We start from the raw sequence: 26,855 nt of genomic DNA, 5'->3' as shown, positions 1-26,855 counted from the left end.
CCAATGAATGAAGAAGTTGCTACTCTGGTTACTGCACAAGTGCAGCATGTGCAATTTAGGGAAACAGAGGCTTTGAGTGTAAAACAGAAAGCACTGACATCACAATCAGGGCCACAACTCTAAGAGAACTATCGATACTATCAACAGGGGTAGACAGTGGTAGGACAAGGGGGAATGGTTTTAAACTGGGACATGGGAGGTTTAGGTTGGATCTTAGGAGGAAGTTTTTCACCCAGAGGGTGGTGACGCACTGTTCACAGGTTGCCCAAGGAGGCTGTGGATGCCCCATCCCTGCAGGCATTCAAGGCCAGGCTGGATGTGGCTCTGGGCAGCCTGGGCTGCTGGTTGGTGACCCTGCACACAGCAGGGGGTTGGAGCTGGATGAGCGCTGTGGGCCTTTGCAACCCAGGCCATTCTGTGATTCTATCAATTGCTGCATGTCTTTGCAGAAAGGTGCTTGATTTGTTTTCCTTTTCTCTGAAACCTCCCAGGCCCAGCTTCTCTGAATGGCCAGTGCTGGATCACAGAGTGCCAAAACACCAATTTCAGCCCAAATCTACTTCAGATCTGCAGGGGAGACCAGGGCAGGGCAGACCCTACCAAGCAGATGTTACAAGCCCTTGGCCACCTCCAGGCCTGCTCTGTGGATGCCTGTCCACTTATGGGCACTGGAGCACGGCCTTCAGACATGGAGCCCGTGTGCAGGCAAGCTCACCCGCTCATAGCATGGCAATCCAAGCAGAGCAGGTTTTAAAACAAAAACAGATTGCTTGTTTCAATCCTGACTGGAGAACATATTATTCAGGAGAGTCAAAATTCACAAGCATGCATCTTGTCAGATGAATATTCACATTCATTTTGTCGACTTAGATAAATATCTCCACAATCCCCTCCCTCCCACAAGGAAAAGAAATTACAACTTTTAAATATATCGTCAAATAAATCACAGCTATAAATATGTTCCCAATTAAGAAGGTAACATAACAGACTGTCTAATCAACGCATGTATTGGCTTTCAGAACTCTGTATTTGACATTTAAGCTACCGCTCTGTGCAACTGGCTTCTGCTGCTATGGAAAGTGGGAAGAAATTGAAGTTATAGGAGTGCAGTTCTATGTCTATCCATGGGCTCTGCAGCAGCTCACCTCAGGCTCTGGGTAAGACTCATCACCACGACCACACGCAGCTGAAGTTGGGTTGAGTGCAGGCAACAAAATCCCCTGTCTGACCAAGGCAGTGCTTCAAAGAAAAGCCCTCACAATTGAGACACTCAATGGAAACGCTAGGGCACCAAGCCTGACTAAAAGGGAAGTGATGGGATGATAAAGTGCAGAAAGTCAAATCACCAGAAAACCCTCAAACCTCATTAGGGTGATATTAAGGCCACTCTCTCCTCCTATCTTAAGTACTTCCCATAGAGGTGAAGCACCCACTTGTAAAAAATGCTCCTTCCACCAAAAGCATGAAAAATCAATGCTAAAGATATTCCACTTTCCTCCCTTTCAGCTTTCAGACAAACATTAAAGATGCCAGTGAGTGGCAAGGAGTCCATATATTCCAACATTCGGCATCACAGTGTCACACAGCTGTTAACCTTCCAGATTACTGCCAGAAAGAGAGAGCACACATGACAGCAGGAGCAGGCATGTAGAGGTGTGTGAGCACCAAGGGACGTGAGCACTGGGCTGGAACATCTCCCCATCCAAACGCCTCAAGCAACCTAACACAGACAGCAGCTCTGCCTCAAAGCTGACCCAGCTTAAGTGAGTGTTAAAGGATGACACACCGTACCAGGACACTCACATAACACGCGTTAAGGCTCTGAGACATCAGCATCACACACAGTGTTTTAACAGATTGGTTTTGATTTGCCCCCTCTTTTTCATACACTGTTCTTCACTCTAAATATGAGGACTTACATTAAACTCTTCCCGGAACAGTTTCCCTTCATCTGCTGATCGTATCCTTATTTCCTCTTCGAGATTTTCTACTGGAATAGGGAAATACTTCTTGGGGCCCGAAGGAGACCTGCTGAGCAGCATCACCCTTTGCTGTTCTGTCAGTTGAAGGAAAAAATCAATGTTAAAACCACGTTCAGAACGTTGCCATAAATTATTTAAAATGGCAAATTCATATGCTGAAAGATGCCAAAAACGCACCTCTCAAATGAAACTCTAATTAGGTATAGAGCTCATTATAAATGAAATAAAGAACAAAACCACAAACCAAACGACCCCTTGACTCTATGCGATGCTGGTACAACTTCCAGAAGCCAAAGTCTGACACAGCCACACCAGCAACTCAGGACCCCGCACTGATGGGGCACAGGAAGCTCCTGGCAGGTTGCCCTGGGCTCATGCACAGAGCAGGAAGTCTGGGCTATGTATATTTAGCAGCCTGACTTTCTCAATGACTGTCGCGTTACTTTTAACCGACTCCTCCATTCAGATGCAGCATCACAGAGTTGGCTGAAAGCACCGAAATAATTCTCTCACATTATTTTTTCCCCTTTCTTTTGGTAAGAAGAATTCCTAAGCAAGAATTGAACAGCTCCTACACACATTCTAGGCTTGAACCTCCTGAGTCCAACCAGCCCTGAGGGCTCTGCGCTCAAGGAAGTAAATGCAGCACGTCCAAAGAGGTGAAGGGAACGTGTTGATCAGTTCCTAGGAGTACTTTATTTTGGCACAACTGCCTTGGACCACTTCTCTATCCCATCCTCTTGCTTCTCTCTGCCGGTACTTTCATGCAGTGAATGAGGGGTTCATCCTCCTTTTAAGAATCTCTGCAACTCTTTCTCCAAATCCAAAGATCACAGTGCCAGAAACTCAGTCAGCATCCAAACAAAACAATTCTACACAGCTCAAAGAACGCTTACTAAGAAATATTTGCTGCATCACAACATAAAGTGTAAGGCGCTTAAATCCAACAACTGGAAGTTAGCAGATAGATTAATAGATAAGACAGACAAATGGGGACTCCTGGTGTTTCTTGTTGTCACTGGTTTTACTGTTGTCCCTTCACCAAAAACCCTGAAATTTACATTATGCAATATGGAACAAATACAATTAATGACTGAAAAACTGAATTCTTCATTAACTAAGGAATGTGTGCATACAAACACAACTCCCATAGGAGAGAAGAGCAAACCTCCCCCCCACCCCCATACCTTGCTCCTCTAAGATTCCATTCGGCATCTTCTTGTCACCAGAGCTCACCACAGCCTTCCTATGTCTTCGGAACCTTAAACACACACACCACGTTAATACAAGAAACTACATTTAAAGGTAGCTGGTGTTTTTCCAGCCCAGCCTTTACCAACCAGGTAAGCCTGGAGAAGCTGCTCCTGTTCATCCTCCCGCTACCAGCAGCCATGAGCAGCACTGCTCGCTCCCTGCTGCTATGAAGGCTGTGCACCCCACGCACGCGTGCTTTCACTTCCTCATTAGATCAACCCAATGCGAGGCTGAGCAATGTGAGCAGAGCTCCACACAGACATACCTGAAAAAATAGCCGGCCAACAGGATGAAGATGATGAACACCAGGAGCAGGATGAGCATGGAGGTCAGCAGGTCCTTGTGTAAGCTGTTCTCCTCTGTAGAGTCTGCAAATTGAAACAGGGCTGATGTGAAGTGCTGCAGATGCAGGCTGCCTTGTGCAGCACAGGCAGAATCAGCTGGGGATATCAGCCATGTCTGGTTCTACACGATTATGTTCTGCACTTACTAAATGCATCACAAATTATTTAATAGAAGTCAACGGAGCACAAAATGCTGCTGTGTTGTGGAGGTTTCTGGCCAGTAAAATCATGCTCTGGGTTGAAAAGGCCCACAGTGCTCATCCAGTTCCAACCCCCTGCTGTGTGTAGGGTCACCAACCAGCAGCCCAGGCTGCCCAGAGCCACATCCAGCCTGGCCTTGAATGCCTGCAGGGATGGGGCATCCACAGCCTCCTTTGCAACCTGTTCCTGTGCATCACAAGCTTAAGGAGTACATGATGCTAAAAGATGCTTCAAGCCCATTCAGGAGGTTTCCCTGTGCAAGCATCCTGTGCACAGCAGCTGCTGCTGTGGGTCCTCCTAGGGACAGCAGCCCTGCACACAAAGGTGCTTTTCCACATCCTGAATGAACACCAAAAGGAAGCGGTCAGATTTAAGACATGGGTGAGAGAATGGGAGGCAAGTCAGAGTGTTAAAAAAGAGGGGGAACGTAAAACTTGGAGAGATGTGAGGTTACACTATAGCAGACAAGGGCCTGGAGTCGCTTGCTTTAAACCCACAGGGCACACAAGGAAAGCCTTTACCTCAGTCAGAGTAACAGGATGAAGAGGAAGGCTACAAAACCTGATGTTTCACTGGTATACAAAGACCAAACAGATGCTGTTGACTGAAGTGTCACCAGGAAGCAGCACTTGAGAGCCTTTGTAGCAGGGAGAGCCCAGATGAAGCACAGCACACAGGGCTGTGTGCAGCAATGCTGAGCCCTGTACAAAAACAGCACTCCAACAAAGACAGAAACAGAAAGTACAGACCGGTCCATCACAGGCACAACGAGCCGCCTCTGCTGCTTCCGACTGAATATCTCAGATCCTCTCCAGCCAGGGCTCGGGGATTTCATGGGTTCTTATAACCAGTTCAGTTGCAAGGCAGCCGAGATGAAGAGAAATCCAGCACAAAGTCTGAGTCACGGGGAATTACGTTTTCCCTCAGTCCCTCACACAATGCAAAACCCCCTGCCTCCTTTCTGAGGAGCTGACACATCTCACACCCTATTTCTGAGGCAATTCGGAGATGTACCTCCAGGCAGCAGAGCCCGGGGCAGCCCTGCCAGCTGTAGGTGCTCAGCACCTTTCCTATGGGGAGCTGAGCTTTGACACTACATCATCCTTTCTCCTGGTACATGGGCACATTTGTTGAGGTTCTTTGGCCTTGCAGGGGCACAGAAGGGTCTTTGTGCTGCAGAGGCTGCACATAAGGGATGGAATGTTTTCAAACAGTTGCATGTATTACTTGTGTTTTCTTCCATATTTGCCTGGACTATCTTATAAGCATAATCCAAAAGTTGTAAGAGGAAGCTCTGATGGAGCTTCAGCCACTATCGATTCACAGACAAAAAGCCCTTTGGCCCACAAAACCCCCTACGTATCCAGTCTGATTTTAAAGGGAAACCAACTCACAGACCTGAAATATTTCTTTAATCAGTTCTGCTTCAGAAGCTGACAACTGAAGCATCAGTCAGAACACGGAGGAAAAGCTGACAGCTTCTGAAGCTGCTCCGTCCTACAGCCACCACAAGGGAAACACCCCAACACGAGGACTCAGCAGCCCCAACCCACATGGCTTCCTGCTCACAGCAAACAGTGCCTTCCAGAAATGCACTGAGCTGGTGGCTGGAATCCCAGCAAGGGGTGAGATGGGCCACCAGAAGGACAGTGACACCCTCGTGCTCCCCCACCACCCACCCCGCTGTCACAGCTGTTTGCTGGCCATGTGTCATTGCTTCCTCCAGGCTTAGGATGTTCCCAGTTTTAATGTGCCAGCCCAGAAAACAAAACCAACCACAACAAAAGGGAACTAACAGCAGCGCCTACACAGCACAAAGCATCCCGCCCTCCTTCCCTGCTCCCCACAGACTTCTCCCTTCCTCATCCCCGGATCAGTTCCTTCACATGTAGCACTGGGGCTGTAAAGTGGAAAGTAAAGGAAAGTTCTGATAGTTCTAAATAGAAGTTTCATTGTACTGATCATTTCTAACTCATATCACTCAAATTAAGGTTTAATTAAAACACGGAAGACAAGATTTCTCTTACCCACATTACCACATTCCCAATCAACACAATATTGACTGAAAACATGAATCAAAGAACCATAGAACAGGCTTGGAAGGGATGATGAAGCTCCAACCTCCTGCTGCAGAGGCAGAGCCACCAACCTCCATATAAAATACCAGCCCAGGCAGCCAAGGGCCCCATCCAACCTGACCTTGAAGGTGAACACAGCATCTATGAGGAAACTCCCTTTTAACTCAGTTTATTAAAACATTCTCAGAAGCAGCAGAGCTCACAAGCTGCTCCTTTTTCCCAGTTCCCACATTGTTACATAGTCAGACAAGTACAAGCATCTTGCTCTTACATTGCTCCAAGCGCCAGAGAAGAAGCGAGACAAAGACAACCACTTGACAGCATCACAGCAGAGCTATTTACTAGCAATTTCATAGTCAGCCACATTCATATTTATATAAACATTCTACATAATCTCAAAGCTGGAAGCAAACAGCACAGAGGTTTTCTCCACTGCTGCTTGAACCCCTTGCCCTTCTAACCAACCCTAAGCTTTTCTGGTGCTCAAAGCTGATGCTGGTGTGCTGCACTCCTGAACTACTTGCCAATGTGGGTCATCCCATCACCAGCCATGCCTGGCACTGGGCTCCTGCTTGGCTTCCTGGCCACGCAGCCATAAAATTCCCATGCAGAATGAAAACAACAAAAAGAACATAACACAGAAATGCCCTCCTAGAAAAACCTGGCATCAACAACAAGACACTGAGAAGTCATCACGATTCCACACGCTGTTTAAATGGAACACAGCCAGCTTTATTTTCCTTCAGCCCAGGCCGTAGGGAAGCTACTCATACCCAAATCCACCTCTGATGTGAACACAGTGTCACACACAGCCAAATCCTCAGCACATAACTGCTGTCAGACAACCAACACCCAGCAGAGCACGGGCACATGGAAGGCACCAGGATAGGATTGGGGAGCATAAGGGCAATAAGCAACTGAAATTTGACATCCAAATACAGAACATAACAGTAGCAACAGTGGTCTTTCTAATATATATATCTGTCCTGAGCCAACCCCTCTATGGGACTGCAATGGGTTAGGACAGATACTGGAGGGCTTGAAGGAAAAGGAAGATGTTTTAAGGAGAAAAAGCAGTGAGGTGGAATGGATGTGGTGAACTGGTGAGCAGAAAATCACCCTTAGGCCTTCAAAAAGCCTTTTCTACTTCCACCTAAGCTCATCTTACACAGGGTGCTGTGCTCTTATCCATCTCAAGTCTTTCCTTAGATAGCTCATGTGACTGAAAGCACAGAATACACACAAAAATTAAGAGTTGCTCATGATGTTCAGCTACATCACCTTCTTATTCAACAATTCCTTTATTTCATTACATCAGTGTCCAGGTCCCATCACCCTGACCTCATCTGTCACTGTCACACTGTGCACTTCCCTGGCATTGGAAACGGAAAGTAAAGTGTACAGCACCAATAAAACACATTAAACTGACGTCAGCAGGCAAGATTGGAGCGTTAGTGGTGTCAAAGTCCTGGAAACACATTCATGATGCCACTGCAGGGACCTCACCCAAAGCCCCCTTCAACCCCTGTTCCCATCCTTGCAAATTAAACGCTGTCCTTACTTGTGGTGCTGGTGGGTTTTGGTAATTCAGTTCCATTCGGTGGTAAAGCTCGCACGAACAGAAAGCTAACACAGAGCAGCAGGCACGGACAGGGTTGTTCCATCCTGGATCTGAAAGAAAACAAAAGCACACGATAAATGTTGAGGTCAAATTGCTGCTCATTTTTACTTTGTTTCAGAACCACAATTAAAAGGAAACAAGTCATTGCTGACTTTGCCCCCTGAGTTGATGTATGGCAACTTATGGCTTTTCTAACCTTAATGACCGTATGATTCCATCAGCAGATCGGACACCTTACACCCCTCACAGCACATCTGGTACCAGGGCTTTATGGATACATGTGCTGTGCCAGACAACTTGCATCTGTTCTCTCGGATGCAATGAAGTGCAACTTGGTTACACACTTAGGGCCCCCAGATTGGTCAGAAATAAATCTATCTACACGACAACGCAATCTGGGATCTCCTCTTTGTCTGAAACCATGATTAAGTGCTTTGCATTGCTGCTTGCTGGAGGAGGAAGGATCAAAGCTGACAGCAAATGTAGCAGCAGATGTAAGGGACTGAGATGTGTGTGTCCGGGCACTGGGCTCTGCAGAGCACCTTGGACCTCTTGTTGCACTGCACTGGATGAGGAGGTCAGCAAGTTGCAGGAATACATAACAATATGGAGCACTGCTGGACCATGCACAACAGAAGCCTCTTGCTGATAAAATCAGAAAGGAAGAAATAGGGAAGCAAGGTGCTCGCTGCTATTAGCACAAGGCTTCCAGGCAGCCCAAGGCTGTCAAGGCACAAAGCTGCCTCCTGCCTGCAAAAAGGAACAAGGGCTGCTTTGGGAACTGCACTTTTGCTTGCTGATGTGCCTCTACATCCAGTCCTTACTTCATGGATATTCAGCTCAGGCACTTCAGAATCACATTTTTGTATTACAGGATTATGAGCTATTCCTGATGAGCTGAAGCTTCAGAAAGGCAGAAATCTGCCAGCAGCTCCTGCAACAATCACAATTCTCACAGCCTGTACTGTTATAGAAACAGGATTCCAGGTCCCACTCAATAGCGTGACAAAAAAGTACAATCACTGTAAAACTGCACAGCAAACACAAACCCTTCGTGCTTAACATGAAGATGCCACCCTAACATCAGTCTGGCTCTGAACCCTGCAAGGACACAGAGCACTGCCCAGCACTCAGTCCAACTCAAGGCACCAGGAGCTCAGTGTGTTCTGCCCACAGTTACCGTCTGTTCCACAAAGCCCCAGGCCAGGCCAGTGCTTCGGAGGGCAGAGCACCCACCTCAGGCAGCACCCAGCTACAACTTCAATTCCATACTCACCGTGTGACTTCACTCCTGGTTGGACTTTATTGCTCCATTATGTCATAATGCTGATAAGGGAGTCTGAGCGCTTATAGCACAGTAAGGATGATTATTAATTGGATTGCATATTATAATAACCTGACAAAGAAGTGCACCTTCCCAGCACAGATGCATATTTACTCTGAGAACCACACCTGAGAGATCGGCACAGAACAGATGAAGTGCTCGCTAAATGGCAGGGTATTCCAAGTGAAGAACAGAGGACTTGCTTTGAAACCCATCACCAAGGATTTGAAGGCAAGGGATGCCCTCCTTGCTTGGGGCATCTTCAAACAATGCTGCTTAACCTGCTGGTTACACCTTAAGCACCAAAAGACAATTTGATAGCAGGCTGCCTCAAAACTGAAAGCAACATCTGGCTGCCAGCAGCAGCTCGTGCAGATCCCAGCAGAGGGGGCAGGATATATAACACTGGAAATACAAAGAAATGCCTTTAGATACATAAATACAATAACATCTCTACAGTGCGCACATACAGGCACACAGCTCCTCACACAGGCAGTGCTTGCTAAGTTCTGCACGAGCCGATGGGGCCGGATCCTCTCTCTTGCTGTAAATAACACCCGGAAGCAAAAAAGCACAATTAAAGACTGCACTATGAACCAAAATTAGCAACCTGAGCTACTCAGAACGCCTTCAATTTCCCTCCCAGCCCTCACTTCACATGACTAAGCTCATTTCTGAAGTGCCAAATGAAGCTGTGATGGATCAGCATCCAGCACAGCACAGCAAGGCTCTGCCACAGCCCCAGTGCTGAGGGAGCACACAGCCACACTCACTCCCTCTGCTGCTCCTCAGTGCCAGCATACAAACAATTTCACCCTAAAAGCCCATCTGTTCTAGGACGGGGCTGCCTAGAGGACACTCATCATCATTTGTGTTGTATATAATACATAAATACAGGTATTGCTACAGAGCTCTTCAGAAATAGCACAAGAATGGAGGGAATAAATACCTAACATGTCGTATCAGATATAATACAACTGCTCACAAAATCACATATGACCATAACAACTCCTGATGTGTATAGAATAGGAGCAATAAAGGGCTTTTAAAGCAGACTGAAAGAATCAGATTAAAGACTACAAATTAAAGTAAAGCCCTAAGTATGGAAAGTTATGATATATTCAAGCCATTTATTACCTACGTGGTGATAATTAATACATGAGGTATCACTAATCAGCATGAAGTCAGCAAACAGTTACAGCCTATTAGACAGTGCCATGGGATGACACAGCAGCTAATACAGTTTGTAGCTGTGACACTTACAGCTGTGATAAGCATTAATGCTGTCTCCCAAAGCTCCAAAACTATCCCAAGCTGGAAGGGATCCATGAGGAGCACCAAGTCCAACTCCTGGCTCCACACAGCAGCACCCAACCATTAAACCATACACCTGCTGACCCAACATTAACACAGTGATATCACCTTGCTTACCTGATAGACAAACAAGTGTTTAACAGCCTCCAACAAACAAAACTCCTGTAGATCCCCCCATTATAAGGAATCAACCAACCAAGCAAAACAAAAAGCTCAACATATCCATGTGAACTAAGGATTCTCTAATAATTCTTCAGTATTCACACCCATTAAGTCACAAACAGAGGTTTTAAACACAAAGGAGGAAGTTTAAGCAACTCCTATCTCAGACTAAGCGTAAAGTCCCACAATTTCAGTGCAATTAACGCAATGAGTCATTTCTTATACAGGTTTGCAAGAGGATTAGAATCTAAATATAACTGTGCTAGCTGCGAAAGGGTTGAATAGTACAGCTGCAAAAGGTTGAATAGTACAGCTGAGCTTCTCTGCAGGAGATCCATGGCAGATCACCTCTGACACTCATGACAAGTGCATCTGAATCCCAGCAGCACCACGCAGCCCTCAGCTCTGCAGCCCAGCCCTTCACCTGTCTGGTTTCCCATATAGGGTTAATTGCTGCTCTCAAAGCACAGTGCCATCACGCTATTATTCTCTGTCTTGCTTCTGAGAAAGCAAATGCCTGAGGCCAGGCTAAAAACCCCACTACAGCACCTATGGGAGCTGCAGGACTGATTGCCACGCTGCACATCATGGTGTTTCGTGAGGCTGCTACGTCAGCTCTGCAAAAACAGAAGTCTCTCAGAAACCAGAAACTTCACGAGAAGTCTCTTCTTCTCCCTTCAGAAATAGGGAGAAATGCTGTTCCTCTCCTGAGCTGGAATTCACAGTCCTTCCCTCTAAGCAGCAATTCAGCACAGATGCTCCATACAGCAGCAATAACTCCATACCAGGCCGTGCTCTCCTGCACTACAGCTGCAGACAGAGGCAGAGAGGCAGGGGCTGGGCAGCCAACTAGCAGGTCCATCCATGCCATCACTGCATCCCCTGTGCACACCCCAGCAGCCAAACTAAGGACCAAACTAAGCAGCACACTGGGCTCATACAGAAATGCCTTACCAAGAGCAACTTTATATACAGAAAAGCCAAGAGGCAGCCCTCCCTTGTCCTGTGTTTGCTTGCAGAAGAGAGCATTCTATCAGCATTTTGATGAATATTTCAATAACCTCAGCTTTTGGAGTGGGCAGAGAGGAGTGAGCTTACCCAAAGACAGCGTGGGAGGAAAGGCCGGGTCTTATTTTTAACAGCAAGCGTATAGAAAACCCCTGAGACATCACTTGTGCCATCATTCCCCCTGCTACCAATAGAAGTTCTCCACCCTTTAGAGGCCAAACCCTAAGAGACCAGTTCAAGTGTTGGGACAGATACTCAACAAGGCACAAACCATAGGCAGATAAATGAGTTTTCAAGTGAAAACCCCAGGCAGGCTGAGGGTGAGGAGCAGCCATAACCCTGGCCAACAGTGCCATTGGTACCAGAACAGCCTGGTACCAGAGCAGGGCCCTACCATGGAGTTTTGAACTGACATACAAGCACAGGAAAATACGACAGTAATGAAAAGTACTGAAAGCAAAAGAAAAAGCACTGGATTATTTCTACCTGTCTACCATTAGGTCCACGCCATGGCCATTTCACAGCCCTATTTCATATCCCAATGCATGTCTCCTGCTGCATCAATATTCACTGTCTATCCTTCTGGGTCTAATTTTAGATAAATAAAGATCTCTGCAGCAAGGCTCTGATTTGAATATTCACTGTTTTACCTACAAAGCTCACAAGAGGAGTAAGCTCATGAGCACACAGAGACGGAGAAGGAAAGGAGACCACTCCAGCAGAACAGGCCCATCAGAGCACCAAGCAAACAGGAAACATCGGCCAGCAAAGGCTGATGTCTGTATAAAATCTTACAAGAACAAATACTGCAGGATAAACACCCTGACCCACTTTAAACTCTCACTAATACCTCCAATAACACTAAGCAGTTGCTACCCACAGCCCAAATTCATTGTGCTTTACTGAATACACATACAGACCCTTTGCAACAAGCACCAAAAATTCTGCATTATCCATTTCTGCAACTTCTAGTATCTCTTTCTTCCCCATAGGCTTGTACAGGAGCTCGAAGTGACAAATTAGGGTCACCTTTCCCCACGCATTGTCAGCAAATCAATTTGCAATGCCTTTCAGATGGAGTTCATCCATAAATTAGGCAGTGTGCAATTGATTCACAGAAGAAACCCCGGAGCAGCGGAGTGAAACACCAATAAAATCTTACAATTAACTTGAGAAGTTGCCTTTTGTTCCATCCCAGTGGCCCTTTTATTCTTCAGATGCAGAAAACATATCATCATACAGATGCTCCCTTGTACCAGATCCATATGAATATTTAAAATCAGTCCTTGAGAACCGAAACTAATTACATACAATGGGAAACGGGTAGAGGAGAATTATATGCAGCGCAATGGTCAGATGAAACCCTTGTGTTTCAACAGCAAAGTGTTTTATTTTGGAGGAAAGGAGAGGAGGAAGAAAGAAAACAACCCACAAAAGCAGAAGTGTTCGCTCAGATGCAGGAAGGTCCCCCAGTGCAGGATGCAGCACTCACTGCTCAGACCCGAACTCCAACACTCCCCAGCACCCAGCAGCACTGTCTGCCAAATGAGATGCATAAGGAACAGTGACAAAGCCAATGGAGCAGGCTGTGCCAGATGTTGAACTTGTGATACAGACAGTTCCACCTAACACCTGTTTTGTGACTGCTGTCGTACCTTAACAAGGCAGCAGCGTGCACAGGGATTCAGCCAACAGCTGCTGCTGTAGTTAGGTGCTGGCTGGGCATGTAGACAACCTGCTCCTCCAATTATTTACATGAAAGACACAGCTGTAATGGGACAGACAGCTGCAATGGGGGCAGGCTGTAGCTTGGGGTCCTTCAGCTCCCATGTTTTAAGTCACAGCAATGGCTGGGCTGCTCCCTTGGCACTGGGGCAGCTGCAGGCAGCATTGAGCACTTCTCTTTCCCTGCACCATTCCCTAAGTTAGCAGATGTATTTACTTTATGTAGCTTAATTTATAACAAACAGCAGCAGCCTTGATTTAAAAATCAGGCTTTGGGACATTAAACACATCTGAATTTCTCATCCATTACTAAGTCCTTTGCCTGCTAATAGGCCATTTCTCCCAGAGAGATCATCCCCAATGCAAGTATCTAGGGATGCTCAAGTCCTCTACAGACTGGAGCCTCAAAAACAAACAGAACCACACATCTACAATTTAAACTAGCCAGCCTCTGAGATGCTTGAAATGTTAAACCCACGACCCAAGCCTGCAGCTTATTCTGTGTGCTGCACTCAGGGATAATAAGCACTGCAGTGCAGGAATCACTTCTCAGGGCAAGTGAAGGTTTCCTGGGGAAGGAAGGACTTTAGTACTAAAAAGAAGAATCTGTATGATAAAAGAGGATCAAGAAATAAAAGTTAACTCGAGAGCAAAATAGAGTGGGAAAGCCACCAGGCAGACAGGGGCAACAGCTCTGCAGTGCTGCAGCAGAAGGGTCCGGTGCTGCAGGAGCTTCTCCTCCTTCCTGCCTTATCACCAGTGATGCAAAGCCCCAGTGCTGTGCCACATTAACCCCTCCAGCCCCCCAGGTTGAGAAACACCCAGGGCAATGCTGATGCAACACTTCCCCTCTCCTAGGCACACGGCTATGCAAGGAGATGGCAAAGAACTGCAATGCATCAATGGGATTTCTCTGTTTATGTAGGTAACCCAGATGCGAAGTTCAAGTAAGCATCACCACAACGTTTCAATAGGTTGTGCAATGCTTCAGCAAAATGCTGTGACCCTGCTTCCTGCACAGATGCACCCATGCCACAAAGCACACTGCTCACTAATTGCCCTTAGAAGACTCAGAGAGCAGCGGGGGCAGGAGCAGCCTTCTGTCCTGTTAGCAAAGAGTCTGCATGATAGAGCCATGACTTTGGATGACAGCAAATACAACCCCAAAGCTGCTTCCCTAGTGATTCAGAAACGTGCTTCAGCCACATCTATTTGTGCTGCTGCTCACAAGGAGGGATGCAGGACATCCAGCAAACTTGCTTGCAGGACCAATCTGACCACTGGGCTGTTCCAGATGCAGGATGTCACTGCATAGCAATGCTTCTGCCCCAGGAGCACCCGAGAGCCACACAGATAACTCTTCCCCCATAACTTCTACCTAATTTCAGCTGGATTCCAATTTTTTCTTCCAAGTGGAACCATAAATTTCATTACTGGAACATTATTAAACTTCTCATTTCTTAACCTCTTCTGAACGACAATAATTCACTCTGAAAACAGAAACTACTCCTATCCAGGCTCACATTTGCCTAAATGTGCAAGTGGAGAGGAGCTCCCACAGCACGAAGCACAGACAACTGTTTACTCCAAGCATCTTCCAGATGCTCCCGTCCTTGCCTCTTGAACAGCCAGATTTACACCTGTCCTTAATAACAGCTTGCAGCAAACAGCATGTGGGTCACCATCAGACCCAAAGCAGCTTCCCATACATCCCCACCTTCCATCCATCCAAAAACACAGCAGCAGCATCTGAGCATCCCACACACCACCTCCACCTCTTATCTGCAAGAACTTCAGCAGGCAGTAATTAATCAGAGACAAAGCAGAGCAGTAAAACACAAGCTACGCAGTGTGCTGTGAGTACTGGAGAACCACCTGAAGTTTACGATTTATTATGCAAGTAAACAGGAAGCTTTCCTTAAATAACTGCTGTCAACTGCCCTGTTTTTACTTTTTCTCCTTAAAGTGAAAGGACAAAATGTATGTTCCCAGATATACGCCTCTGCTCCGCTAACATCTGTACAATGACGGATTAACTCCCACACTATTAGAGATAGAAGTACACTTCTCCTTTACGTGCCCCCCAAGAATGCTGCCTATGTGCTCTGTGGTACCTACCAGGGTGCAAGTCTGCAGCCTCTTTAGCATGCCAGAGATGCAACTTGCAATAGTGAGAAAGCCAGGAAAAGATTTCACTCTTCACAGTATATAGAATTATCAATTGCACTCGTTACCAAGAAAAAAATGATCTAAATTTCCTGATCTGGCACTTTGGAGCCTTAAAAAAAACATTTGAACTGATTCACACCGATAACGTTCTCCTCTGAAATATAGAAGTGGTGAAAATGAGGTAAAAGTCTGACAGAGCACTTCTTAAATTGGTTCTGTACCCACATGCCGCTACCCGCACGCTAACAGAAAAGACAATGATAAATTGCAAGAGAATTAAAGGCGATAAAAAACTGTGTAATAAAGGAAGTCCGTGCAAATTTTATCAGGTCCTATAACCCCTAAAATCACCACAGCCCTCCTGAGGCCGAGCACTGCGATGAAGAAGGCTTTGATTTAAAGGCTTCCCTGTAATGCAATAGCTCTGGGATAAACATGTATGTAGGTCAGGGCTTCCCCGTGCTCTCCAACACACGTTGCTCATCCCAACTGCACCAATATCTCTGGCAGAGCTGCTGCAGCTTCTGGGACATCACCCACAGACACCTCATTCACTTCGCTGTTGATGTTGGTCTAAAGATTTCTATCAGGATTTTTCTGTCTTTGGTACCACATAGAGAGTGGTCTGTAATACAGAAATAAGTTTCCTGGTCAACTGTGGTGTCAATTACGAACTAATAACAAGGCAACTTCTGCAGCAAGATTCTATTTGGAAACCTTAAGGAAAAATCATCAAGACTGCTTAGAAATATATATAGAAACAAGCACATATTTATGGGATTTCACAAACAAAATCTGCAGCATTAGGCGCCTGCAGCTTCAGGGCTGTGCAAGTCCCACATTGCACTGCTTTAGCAAAAGCAGGCTGCGTCCTCATAAATATGCAAGATAACTGCAGAGCCTTCCCAAGACTTCAGTTGTCTGCAGAGTCTGAGAAAACAACCTAGTTCAGGCCTTCTTCCAAAAACCTTGTTTTGTACGCTACGCTGACTTTTACCCATTTAATGTTTCCTATTGCCATGACAGCACGCTGTACGACGCATCCATAAAGGACAAAACTGTGTCAAGAGATGCAAATCATCTGAAAAGCACATATCTATGAAGGAAAAGGTGAGGAAGAGCAATTACAAGCACCAACAGCATGGCCAGCCTATAGGTACCTTCACATTTACCTTCATCTTCATGTGACTGCAATCCCGCAATGCTGCTGGACCAACCCATCCAAGAGATTTAAATAGCAATAACAGTAAAAACAAAGGTGCTCCTGGGGGGGGGCTTGAAGGTCTGCTGTGCAACAGCTGCTGCTGCAGCCTATTACTGCTATCCTCCTGCAGCTCCATCACAGACACAGAGCACTGCACACACCCCTTCTGCTGGCAGGCATTAAACACTGCTAAAGATCCCGATTTGATTTATGCAAAAGGAGCACAATGAGCATTTGCATACGCACGTGGCCAAATTTTAAGTGACAGCCATTTCTGCAAGTGCTGCTGCTTTAGAAAGCTATGGGTAAAACACTAACGCTCAACGCAGGACTGAAGCCAAGCTTGCAGGATGCTGGCCATGCAAAGGCTGAACTCCAAAAGAGAGGTACAGCTGCAGAGTTGGGTAGATAGGGGCATGTCCTCACCCTTGTTCAGGCCACCTCACTGCCCATGAAGCCTCAGTTCATCCTCACAACCTTTCAGTAGTGCAGGAGAACAGTGTTAAGTATATAAAACGTATTCACAGCCTCCACAGCCACAAATTAGTTCCATCGCTGCCTACGCACTCCGCAGTCACATTCACCACTTCAGAAACACGAACACAAATCGAGCTTTTCTTGCCCCAAAAGCGAGAAGAGAATTATAAATCAAATATCACCACTATAGTTAGAAAATAAGCTCTCTCTCCACTGTGGTTATAATTACGGAAGTGTCAAAACAGCTTGAGCTTCCTGGGATAAATAAGTATTATCTGCAGCAAAAACATTTAAGCAAGGCATATTCTCACCTACATTAACAGCTGGTGCAGGTCAAAAAAGCCCCTCCCATGAAAAGCCTGTGTAAGCACACGGCATCAGCCCCAGCTCTCACCCCTGGGCTGCTCCTCCAGCATCCCGGCACACTCCTGAACCCAGCCATTTCATACCATCACAGAACCCTTCACGTTAGAAAAGCCCCCTGAGATCCCCAACCCACTCCCCCACCATACCCAATGCCCATGTCCATAAATGGAACCAAGCGGTCATTAGGGTTGGAAAGACCTCTCAGATCCCTCAGCCCACCCTCACTATGCCCACATCCCTCAGTGCCACATCTCCACTGCTCTTGATCACCTCCAGGGATGGCAACCCCACCACCTCCAGGGACTGCAACCCCACCACCTCCCAGCCCCCCACGCTGCCAGCCCCAGTGAATCCAGAGAACTGTGTGTGTGTGTGTGATGGCCCCATTCGATATGACAGGTTTACAGTTGACTTTTTATTTTCCTTCCTGGGTATTTACATCCTGTTGGCTCCGAATGCTGAGCAGCAAGATGTGCATAGCTATCCCCTCAAGGGAGGCCCAGACCCTTCTGGATGCACACCTGTGATGTGCAGTGTGCAATTTTCCCCTTTAATCAGAATGACAGCGATCAGAGATAACTGCCAGCATCTCTGCTAAGCCACCGTTCCAAGCAACATTCATCACTTTCCGTACTTGACTATTTATCAAAAGGATTCATAGCTCAAACACACAAACAAAAATCGATCCCAAAGAAATTAAACAGAATCCCAAATGTAACAGCTGCGAAATGTAGAGCACTAAAGATGTGAATCTTAACGTGAGTTACCCGGGCTTATCACGGCCATGGAAAAAGCAGGATGCTTACATGTCATAAATGGATCTCACAGCACAGATCTGTGGCTCAGTTCTTCACAAAAATGAAAACTACACACAAAACAAGCAGCATTTATATACAAACAACTGTCAAAGAACACAAGCCGTGAGGCAGGAACAGTCAGTTCTGAGATCTTCAGGTCTTTTCCTTCTCTTTATATACTCCTACCACCTCTCATTCCTTTAATCAACATGAAGCACACTGCTCATCTGAAAGCAAGCGGGTCCTTATTTGGCAGTAAGGGAGGCATCACCCATACCAGAATGCATGGCACCAAGGCAATCCATCAGGCAGTGCTCAGAGCAGAGCAGGAGGCTTGGCATCCTCTAATACAGTCACCTTCATTGTGACCACACGAAAACTTTTTAGCTATTTTTATTGTGACTTGAGGAAACTGGCAGATGTCTTCATTCTGGAACGTTATCTGCTGGAATGCAATTAGACATACCCCAAAGCAGGCATTGCTTATGTGCAACAGGTCCTTAATGGAAGTCTTTGCTTATGGCAATGGAAATGGTAAGCCTGTAATACTTTCTGCTCCGCTCTTGTTAACCAAGGGATTACAATCCATTCACATCGCTGTTTTCCCAGCCACTTAAGCTCAAACAGCCGATTCATATTTATTGAAATTCCTCAAGCCAACTCAGCAAAGCCCTTCAAATTCAAGTCCACAGCATTTAAAATAGCTTTAAGTATTAGTTGGGGCTGTTTTAGCTGCGTGTTTAATATAGGCTCGTCCGTAATACTATAATCCACAATACTTAGGAGGACTTAGCGGCGAATTCACAGAGCATTCCCTGATATGTCCAAAAAGATCTAAAAATGTTCCATTTTGATGTCAACTCGGGAGCTGTTCTTTGAAACAAAAACAATACATCAAACACACGAGTGAAGTTTGAAACATACCGCTAACACACTCGTTAAACGCCCTTGGAGCCCTGAGCAGATGCAGCACAACCCAAGATCACAGCAATCATGAGGCAGCTCTCCTTTACAAGTGCAGACAGAGGTTCTCTATGCATTAACACAGGAATGCATACAGCAACACCAGGTAGGGTCCTTCTTCTAATATCACAGTAGTGATGAGAGTATTTAAAATAACATATTTGACTGAAATGATGTATAGATAATGCTTGGCCTATCTGCACAGTTAGAAAAGCCAGGAAGGAAATGGAACTAACCTAACCAAGCGCAATATTTTTTCCCTGCATAAACAGAGGAAAGCTATTGCAGCCCTCAAACGTCAATAGTGGGAGGAAAGGAGGAGAGATCAGCAAATCATTGCAAACTCCAAGTTCTCCACCCTAGGGAAGACAGACGTATCGGACCAAAATACATCTCCCAGAACAAACAATTCTAGGATTGCAGTTAGAAGACGTTATTACGCCTTTTCCAAATAAAGAGTGTTCATTATTTCCCTGAATTCCTGGTTAATCTTGGAAATTGGATTTACACACTACTGTACATGACATAGAAGGTAAAAATATTTTGGTAAGCTCCCTCCAACTTAAAAGCTCCTATGAGAAAATAAGTATTCCCATAGATGAGTATCCACACCTACAACTTAAAACCGGCTCATATTCACTTCTAGATACCTTAAATGTGAGCAGGACAGCACACAGAATCACAGAATGGTTTGGGTTGGAAGGGATCTCAAGGATCATGAAGCTCCAACCTCCCCACCACATGCAGGGCCACCAACCTTCATATCTAATACCAGACCAGGCTGCCCAGGGCCACATCCAACCTGGCCTTGACCACCTCTAGGGATGGGGCATCCACAGCCTCTCAGGACAGCAGGTCTTGGAATCAGATATAAAGGGAATTGGGAAAGGGTAACAGTCCTTCATTGTAGGTGTGAAGTTTGGTACCGCTGTACTTAGGAAATTTTTAATATGGAAATTTTTGCCTCCTTTAAGAGCCTCAATATTGACAGACTTAGGGTTTCAAGTAAAAACACTCCAGTAGTCTGCATAAAGCCAGAGATCAATTCAAACACCAGCAACTCAGAGAAGCAGTGCTATGACTTGAAGAAAAATAAAAATCACTTTAAAAAGAGTAAAATATCCAAATTAAAATACATAAGACTTAATTTGTAATAGATCACAGAATTGTAGGGGTTGGAAGGGACCTCTAGAGATTATCGAGTCCAACCCCCCTTAGATAAGTCAAACAGTCTTCATACATCACAACCTGCAGACCCACTGCCACAGCCAGCAGCCTGAATACAGCCAACTCAATGAGAACTGTGCATGGAAAAATCACTCACCTTCCCTTCAACCAGCGCTTAATAAGGCAGCAATCTCAAACCAGATCAAGGAGAAAAGCAGCACTGGATGCCAACCAGAGCCACTGACCGCATGCACACCTGGCTCCCTGCAGGTGGAGACTGACGAGCCAACCCAGCTTTTAATTGGAAATGGGAAGCCTGCTTTGAAATTCTACATTTTGCACTTAGTGCTTCAGCGAAAGCGAAGTAAAACAGGCGCTATTAAAGCGCCATATGTAATATCATATGGTATTTTCTTAAATAGTTCGGTTTCTTAGCTAAAGAGGACATGAAATGTAAATTCAGTGCAAAACATGCTCTGCCTTAACAGCACGCTGCTGGCCTAATTATCAAATTTACATTTTTATTTACATCTTTTTAAAGGTTTTTTCTCGATAGTTTTAATAATTCAGTAACTTCCTGACAGATTACTAATTTTGCAGATTCTATGCGTAAAGAACCAGAGTGAACCGATGCCCTGAGGAACAGCAGAGGAGCTCAGTATTAAGAACACATTTCTCACTTCAGATCAATGTACAATGGGTCAATGTACAGAACTGAAGATTGGAGCAGAACTCTTATACCTTCTCATCCTGAACTTCTCAGCTTTGTGAAGTGTGGACACTGTCATTGGGTATTAGTGACTTTCAGATATTAATTACATATTACTAATAATTCTTGGCTGTTGCTAGACTTGAGCTTTCTGGCTTCCCAACAAGGGCCCATATTTCCCTTGGTTGCCATAGAGCTGTGGAAGACACAACTGGGCCGTGGCACAAACCCATTGCTCCAAGGCAGCAGCTGTCCCACAGCAGCAAGCCATGCTCCGGGCAGCAGCAATGCTGAGCAGCAGCTTCTGACCTTGCAGCACAGAGCAGAGCTCTCACCAGATAGGAACAACTTCATAAACCTCCAAACAGATGAAACTAAAACACCTTTATTTGTTAGCCTTTAGTTTCCTACATGTAAGGATGCTTCATCCCCTGTGGAAGAGGGGTAGAATGTCGGCTGATTCACTGCCACATTTCGATGCTCTTTAATGGCAACACCAAGCAATAGCAGCAGAGTGCAGGTACCAAAGGTCACATCGCTGCATCCCCACCACGTGTCCCAAGTGCCCAAATGTATAAGTGTGTCCGGGCACATAAAACAAAAGAATCCAAAATGAAAAATAACAGTTTTAAAAAGCAATGAAAAGCCCCCAACAAGCTGCATTCTCATTTTGTTCTTTCCCTTTCATAACAATGCAAAGCCATACGATAGCAACAGAGTAATCCGGAGAATAATTAACTGTCTTAAACCTGATTACATATTCCTAATGAGCTGTTTTGCACATGCAGCTCTTTGCAGCAACATGTCCCTTCCATCAATCTGCCACCCAACAGCCAAACGGACAGCAAACACCCTTTGGATACGAATGCGATGGGAGCTGAGCAGACAGATAAAGAATAAAAATGAAGAAAGCTGCTTCCCTCACATTACTGCTCATACTTTAGAGAAAAACAGGGGTCGAAGCAATTTAGCTGAAGCCGCATATTGTGGTTACCCAGCAAACCTCGCATTGGCAGTGTGATGAGAAGAGCGAAGATTTCCAACAGGAATCCCAACTGAATGAGGTATTAATGCAGAAAAAGCGATAATCAAACTTCAAAGCTTTTCAAAACACACTTTTTTCTTGAGTTTAGAGCAACCAGAAGCATTTCAGTGATGGTGCACAAGGCACAGACGACGGGAGCTGACCATCTGCTGGAGGATGTTCCCTTTCCACCCGAACAGGAACGGTGCTGCCACTACCTGCTGAGACAGACACCCATCTGACCTCCCAGTCACGGGGTGTAACATATGGCAATGGAGGAAAAGCCATAGAAACATCACAAAAGCCATGAAAGGAGCTAAAGGAAAAGGAATCACCAGCACGGAAACAAAGCAAATGCTGAATCAGCCCAAGGGAAGGCTCCGGGGCCCTTCCCCACTGCCAGCACACAGCAGCCAGCTGGAAATCATTGAGGTTTCCACCTGCAAGCCAAGCTGACAGCAAACGCATGCTCCAACACTGCCAGCCCTGACAGTTAAAGCCCAATGAGCTATTTTCTAATAGCTGAAATATCTCTGCTCGCTGCTTTTAGCCTTCACAGGAAGCTCTTGCTTTCCACAGTTCATGACACTTCTTCCTTCCTTTAGCTACAGTCCCTTTTTCGCCTGACCAGATTGCTCTGAACAACCACCGCCTCGCTGGTTTCAAATTAGGTTTGAAGAGACTGAGCTAAAACTACAGCATAGCATTCAATTAAAAGATAAATTCTAACAGTAAATTTCAAGCAGTGAAGTAAAGATGAAAGCATCGCTTCAAATGGAAGGAAGAGGAACTGGCAGATACGTGGTAACTGAGAAAACATGATGAGAAATAAATCAAGAGGTGATGAGGTGTCTCCTCCAAAGCAGAAGTGGAGGCTTGCAGTCAGGATGGCAAAGCTTTCCAGAACACCAACTGCAATGCACTGGGATTTGATACCCCACTGATCCTGCAATTGCAGGGCTGGAAGTGACCTCAAGAGAAACCTGTAATTCCTGCAGGCTTTACTGCTGACCTGATATAGAATCATAATCATAGAATCACAGAATGGCCTGGGTTGATAAGGACCACAGCGCACTCCCACTTCAACCCCCTGCTGTGTGCAGGGTCGCCAGCCACCAACCCAGGCTGCCCAGAGCCACATCCAGCCTGGCCTTGAATGCCTGCAGGGATGGGGCATCCACATGTAGTGGGGATTTAAGCCCCTGACAAGGCACTGAACATCCACCCCCAGTCAGCACTCCGATTTTTATACATTCCTTTCAAGAAGTGATACTTTTAAAAGCTGTTACGTTCAAACACTCTTACTAAGGAACAGAAGAAAAGGACTTGTCCATGATTAACAGTACAATAACTGTAATAATACAGAATGTTCTCCTGGGATACATTTATCACAAGTGCTTCTCTTAGTACTTACAGCAGAATTTGCAATAGCTCACAAAAACATGGCTTTGGAAGGATTTCTTAAAGCACTTATTTCTCTTCCTTACGCTCCAAGATAAAGAAATGCTTTTCTTTAAGGAAGGGGATAAAACAAAAGTCACTGTGCTCTCCCATCAATCCTTGACAGCTGTCTATAAAAGACAGCACATGCAGAACATCCCAACTGCAGTCCTGGTTGGAACCCTCTCAATGTGTAATGCACAGCAAGTCGGAGATACGACCATTATGTTCTGAGATGTTGGGCTATTTCATCCAAAAATACATTTTGGTGGAAAACGCCTGCTGGTCAAATCTGGGTCGTTACTATGGGGATAACAGTTTGGACTGAAACTGTATCCCAGACCTACTATCAAATAGAGTTGTATTTCTAATCTGGAAATAAAATAGTTTATTCGTTTAAAAATAAGAACCCAGCACTGGGACAGGACAATCAGTTCCCAGACTGCAAGCTTCATTTCCACAAACAATGGAGCAGAAAACAGCAAGAGCAGCACCTGCAACTTTGCATGGGGGAATTGGGAGGTGGGCACATCCCCCCTTTCATAGAATCATAGAATGGCCTGGGGTTGGAAGGGACCTCAAGGACCATCAAGCTCCAACCCCACCCCAACACAGGCAGGGCCACCAACCTCCACATTTAATCCTATACCAGGCTGCACACAGAGCACCATCCAACCCAGCCTTGAATACCTGCAGGGATGGGGAATCCACAGCCTCTCAGGGCAGCTGTTCCAGCACCTCACCATTCTCCTACCAAAGAACTTCCCCCCAACATCCAACCTAAATCTTCCCTCATTCAACTTAAAACCACATCCCCTTGGCAGCACCCATTGAAAAACCCACTGCTTTCTGAAGGACAGGAATTATTTATATTTATTTTTTTAAGATTCCTTTCTTTTTTGCCCTAACGTTTATTATGGCAATCCATGAAGAAAGAAGCTGGCCCAAACCATGTGCCCACCCAAACCATCTGCTGGGCACAGAACCACCCCACACCCCCCAGGCTCGGTGGCCATCTCCTCCCTACACATCTAGCTCCCTTACTTCACGTGGCCCATTAAATAGAGCATGGTGAAGAACGTGATGCTTTCACAGCAAGCCTCATTTGATAAGAATTTAGATGGGTTTATATGTATCAGAATAGTGTGCTCCCATTACTTCTGACATAAAAATAGAGACTGCCAGGATGACACAGCTAATTAAACAGCTACTTTTTAATAAGGCAACTATAAAACCTGCAGATGAGATGAGATTCCCTTAGACTACAGAAGCACTTAATTGACATCTGTCAGATACAGAACCACCCCAGAATTACTGAAATGCCACTCCCAGCTTCAGAGATGAAACAACAGCGGCCGACCTTTCTTCTTTTTATAACACTTTCTAATGAAACAAGTTTAAAACAGCACATCAGAAGCCTTCAATATGAAAGCAGTACCATTTACATACACTCTGGCACTAATATTTTACTTGGATTTTTTTTTTACTTTTAATTTTCATCTTGCATTTTGAGTCATTTATTACACCGCTGTAACAAATGGGTGGCCAACAACATCTCCCGTACTTCCCTTCTGAAGCACCAGAGAGGGCACAAATCTAATCTACATACACATACAAACTGATTTTATACATTACAACTGATTTCTTTTTAATCTTCCTTTTATTTACCTGTTTTGCAGCCAACTCAGAACCGCTCGAGAACCACCACTGCTGCCTGACGGGACTCATTTTGCCAGCTCTCCTGAATGCCAATGTGCGTGAAGTTCTTATCTCCAAATAAACCAGCCAAAGGAAGGACGAGCTTTTTTATAAGCAGCACACTCATGTAGTCCCACCCTGGCCTTGGAAATTTGGTTACTGAATATTTGGCTTGCAGCTGTAGCATGTGATAACTGCTCATCCCAGGGATTCAATGGAACAACCCAAAAGGCTGTGGCCATGCTAAACCATTAACATTTTCCCCCTGTGACTGGAAAAGGGAATTCCAGGCAGATTGAACACTGCCTAAAGGTACAACAGACTGAAATTCCCTTTTTTTTTGCAGAGCAGCCCTACTGAGAGCCTGGGAATGAGCACACACAGTTCTACACTGGGAAACGATGAGCTGGACTAGATGACCCATATGGATCCTCTCCACTTGGGATGTCCTCTGATACCCCTAATCCAATCAAGGGCATCTACTTGTGTCAGAAGGAAAGGAAATATTCGATATCAAGTCCTTACCACATCCCACCCTCTTTACACAGAGAAAGGAAGGGGAAGCTGCAGAATTGTTTCCAACTCCTCTTCCCTGTACCATTGTGCAGTGCTATGGGGGAAACCTGGCTTGTAGAACCAGGACACAACTCCCTCACGTTGCGTTAGCAACTGCTCACACTGCTCGTGTGTCCCCTTCCTGCCCCTCTAATAATAATAATAATAATAATAATAATAATAATGAATTGGGGTTCTCTGCATGCCTGAGACACAACCACCAGCCTGTCCCTATTTCACACACTCTTCAACAGCAAATTATTACACACACAGCACTCCGCAGTGACGGAACCAGGCTACATTTATGAGCAGCTCTGCAGATGTGTCTGAAGCGCGTCCCTTTCTTCCCTATCACATTAGACATTCAGCACAGCAACCTGCCCTGTGGCATGCATATTTTGCGCTTATGATCGTATTTTCCAGCTGAAGTCATTAATGTACAACTTAATGCAAGTTAGCCGTCTCGTAAGACATATCTTACCCTTATCAGAAGTAGCACCAGGGCAATTCTCTAAAGAAATCACACACTAAATTCTTCACCCTTATACTCAGATACATCACATATGTTTCCTGCAAGGTGGCCAAAGAGCCACGGTCACTGTATGGGGAACAGAGACAGAACAATCAGGTTGTAACTCACTTCCAGCTGGTTTTGCGCCCATTTCACCTTTGTATTTTTTATTCCATACCATAGGAATAAGCAATGTGAAGATTTAAAATAATATTTTAAAACATCTATAAAACAAATTACCAAGAAATGCAATCAAAGCTAAACTTGGGTCAATTTCTGAATGCTTCCCATTCTTGCCTTGTTATTTCTACTCTTACAAAACCCAACATACACAGTCAAAAGGCAGTGGCTTCCAAGGGACCTTTGTGCCACAGGCTGAATAGGTCAACTCAGAAGGAAAGAGAAAGCATATCTGTGGGAAAGCGAATCAAGTAATAAACCTCCTATGAAACAGAACCCTACCACGTCTGAAAACAAAGTTTCAGTCACCCCCAAAACTGCCATGAAAGCTTTGAAACTGCATGAAGTAGTAAGCCCAACTCCCCGCTTCTCTGGGTCTCATGGACACCGTGCCTTGGTCAGGTCACTGATCCAAAAGTCCTGCTGCTCACTGCAGATTCAACAGCAAAGTGGTGCTGTCCCTGGCAATGCAGGTCTGACCACAGCAGGGCTGACAGAGCTACACAAAATCCTGAGCTACGCTCAAGAGTTCTGTTCTATGAAAAATCCTCACTGTTTCAATGATTGACCTCCCATAACTTT

General features: G+C 45.5%; 1 protein-coding gene across 2 annotated transcripts in view; it reads right to left on the bottom strand.

The window, feature by feature from the left end:
* PTPRE (protein tyrosine phosphatase receptor type E) overlaps nucleotides 1-26,855 on the bottom strand; it is a 63,731-nt gene that overhangs the window by 19,004 nt on the left and 17,872 nt on the right. Inside the window, exons 2-5 of one of the 2 annotated variants that reach the window (XM_015867561.2) lie at nucleotides 7,421-7,530; nucleotides 3,502-3,604; nucleotides 3,170-3,243; nucleotides 1,920-2,056 (exon numbers count right to left, since the gene is read on the bottom strand). In XM_015867561.2, coding sequence (XP_015723047.1) covers nucleotides 1,920-2,056; nucleotides 3,170-3,243; nucleotides 3,502-3,604; nucleotides 7,421-7,523 — 417 coding nt within the window. In that variant the 5' untranslated portion in view covers nucleotides 7,524-7,530. Of the gene's footprint in view, nucleotides 1-1,919; nucleotides 2,057-3,169; nucleotides 3,244-3,322; nucleotides 3,416-3,501; nucleotides 3,605-7,420; nucleotides 7,531-26,855 lie in introns of those variants that run through there. The other variant, XM_032445359.1, reaches the window with a different exon arrangement.

This window comes from Coturnix japonica, chromosome 6, assembly GCF_001577835.2.
Source record: "Coturnix japonica isolate 7356 chromosome 6, Coturnix japonica 2.1, whole genome shotgun sequence".
In the NCBI taxonomy this organism is placed as follows: Eukaryota; Metazoa; Chordata; class Aves; order Galliformes; family Phasianidae; genus Coturnix; species Coturnix japonica.
Note: the sequence above shows the minus strand (reverse complement) of the source record. Positions and strands in the feature narration are given on the sequence as shown.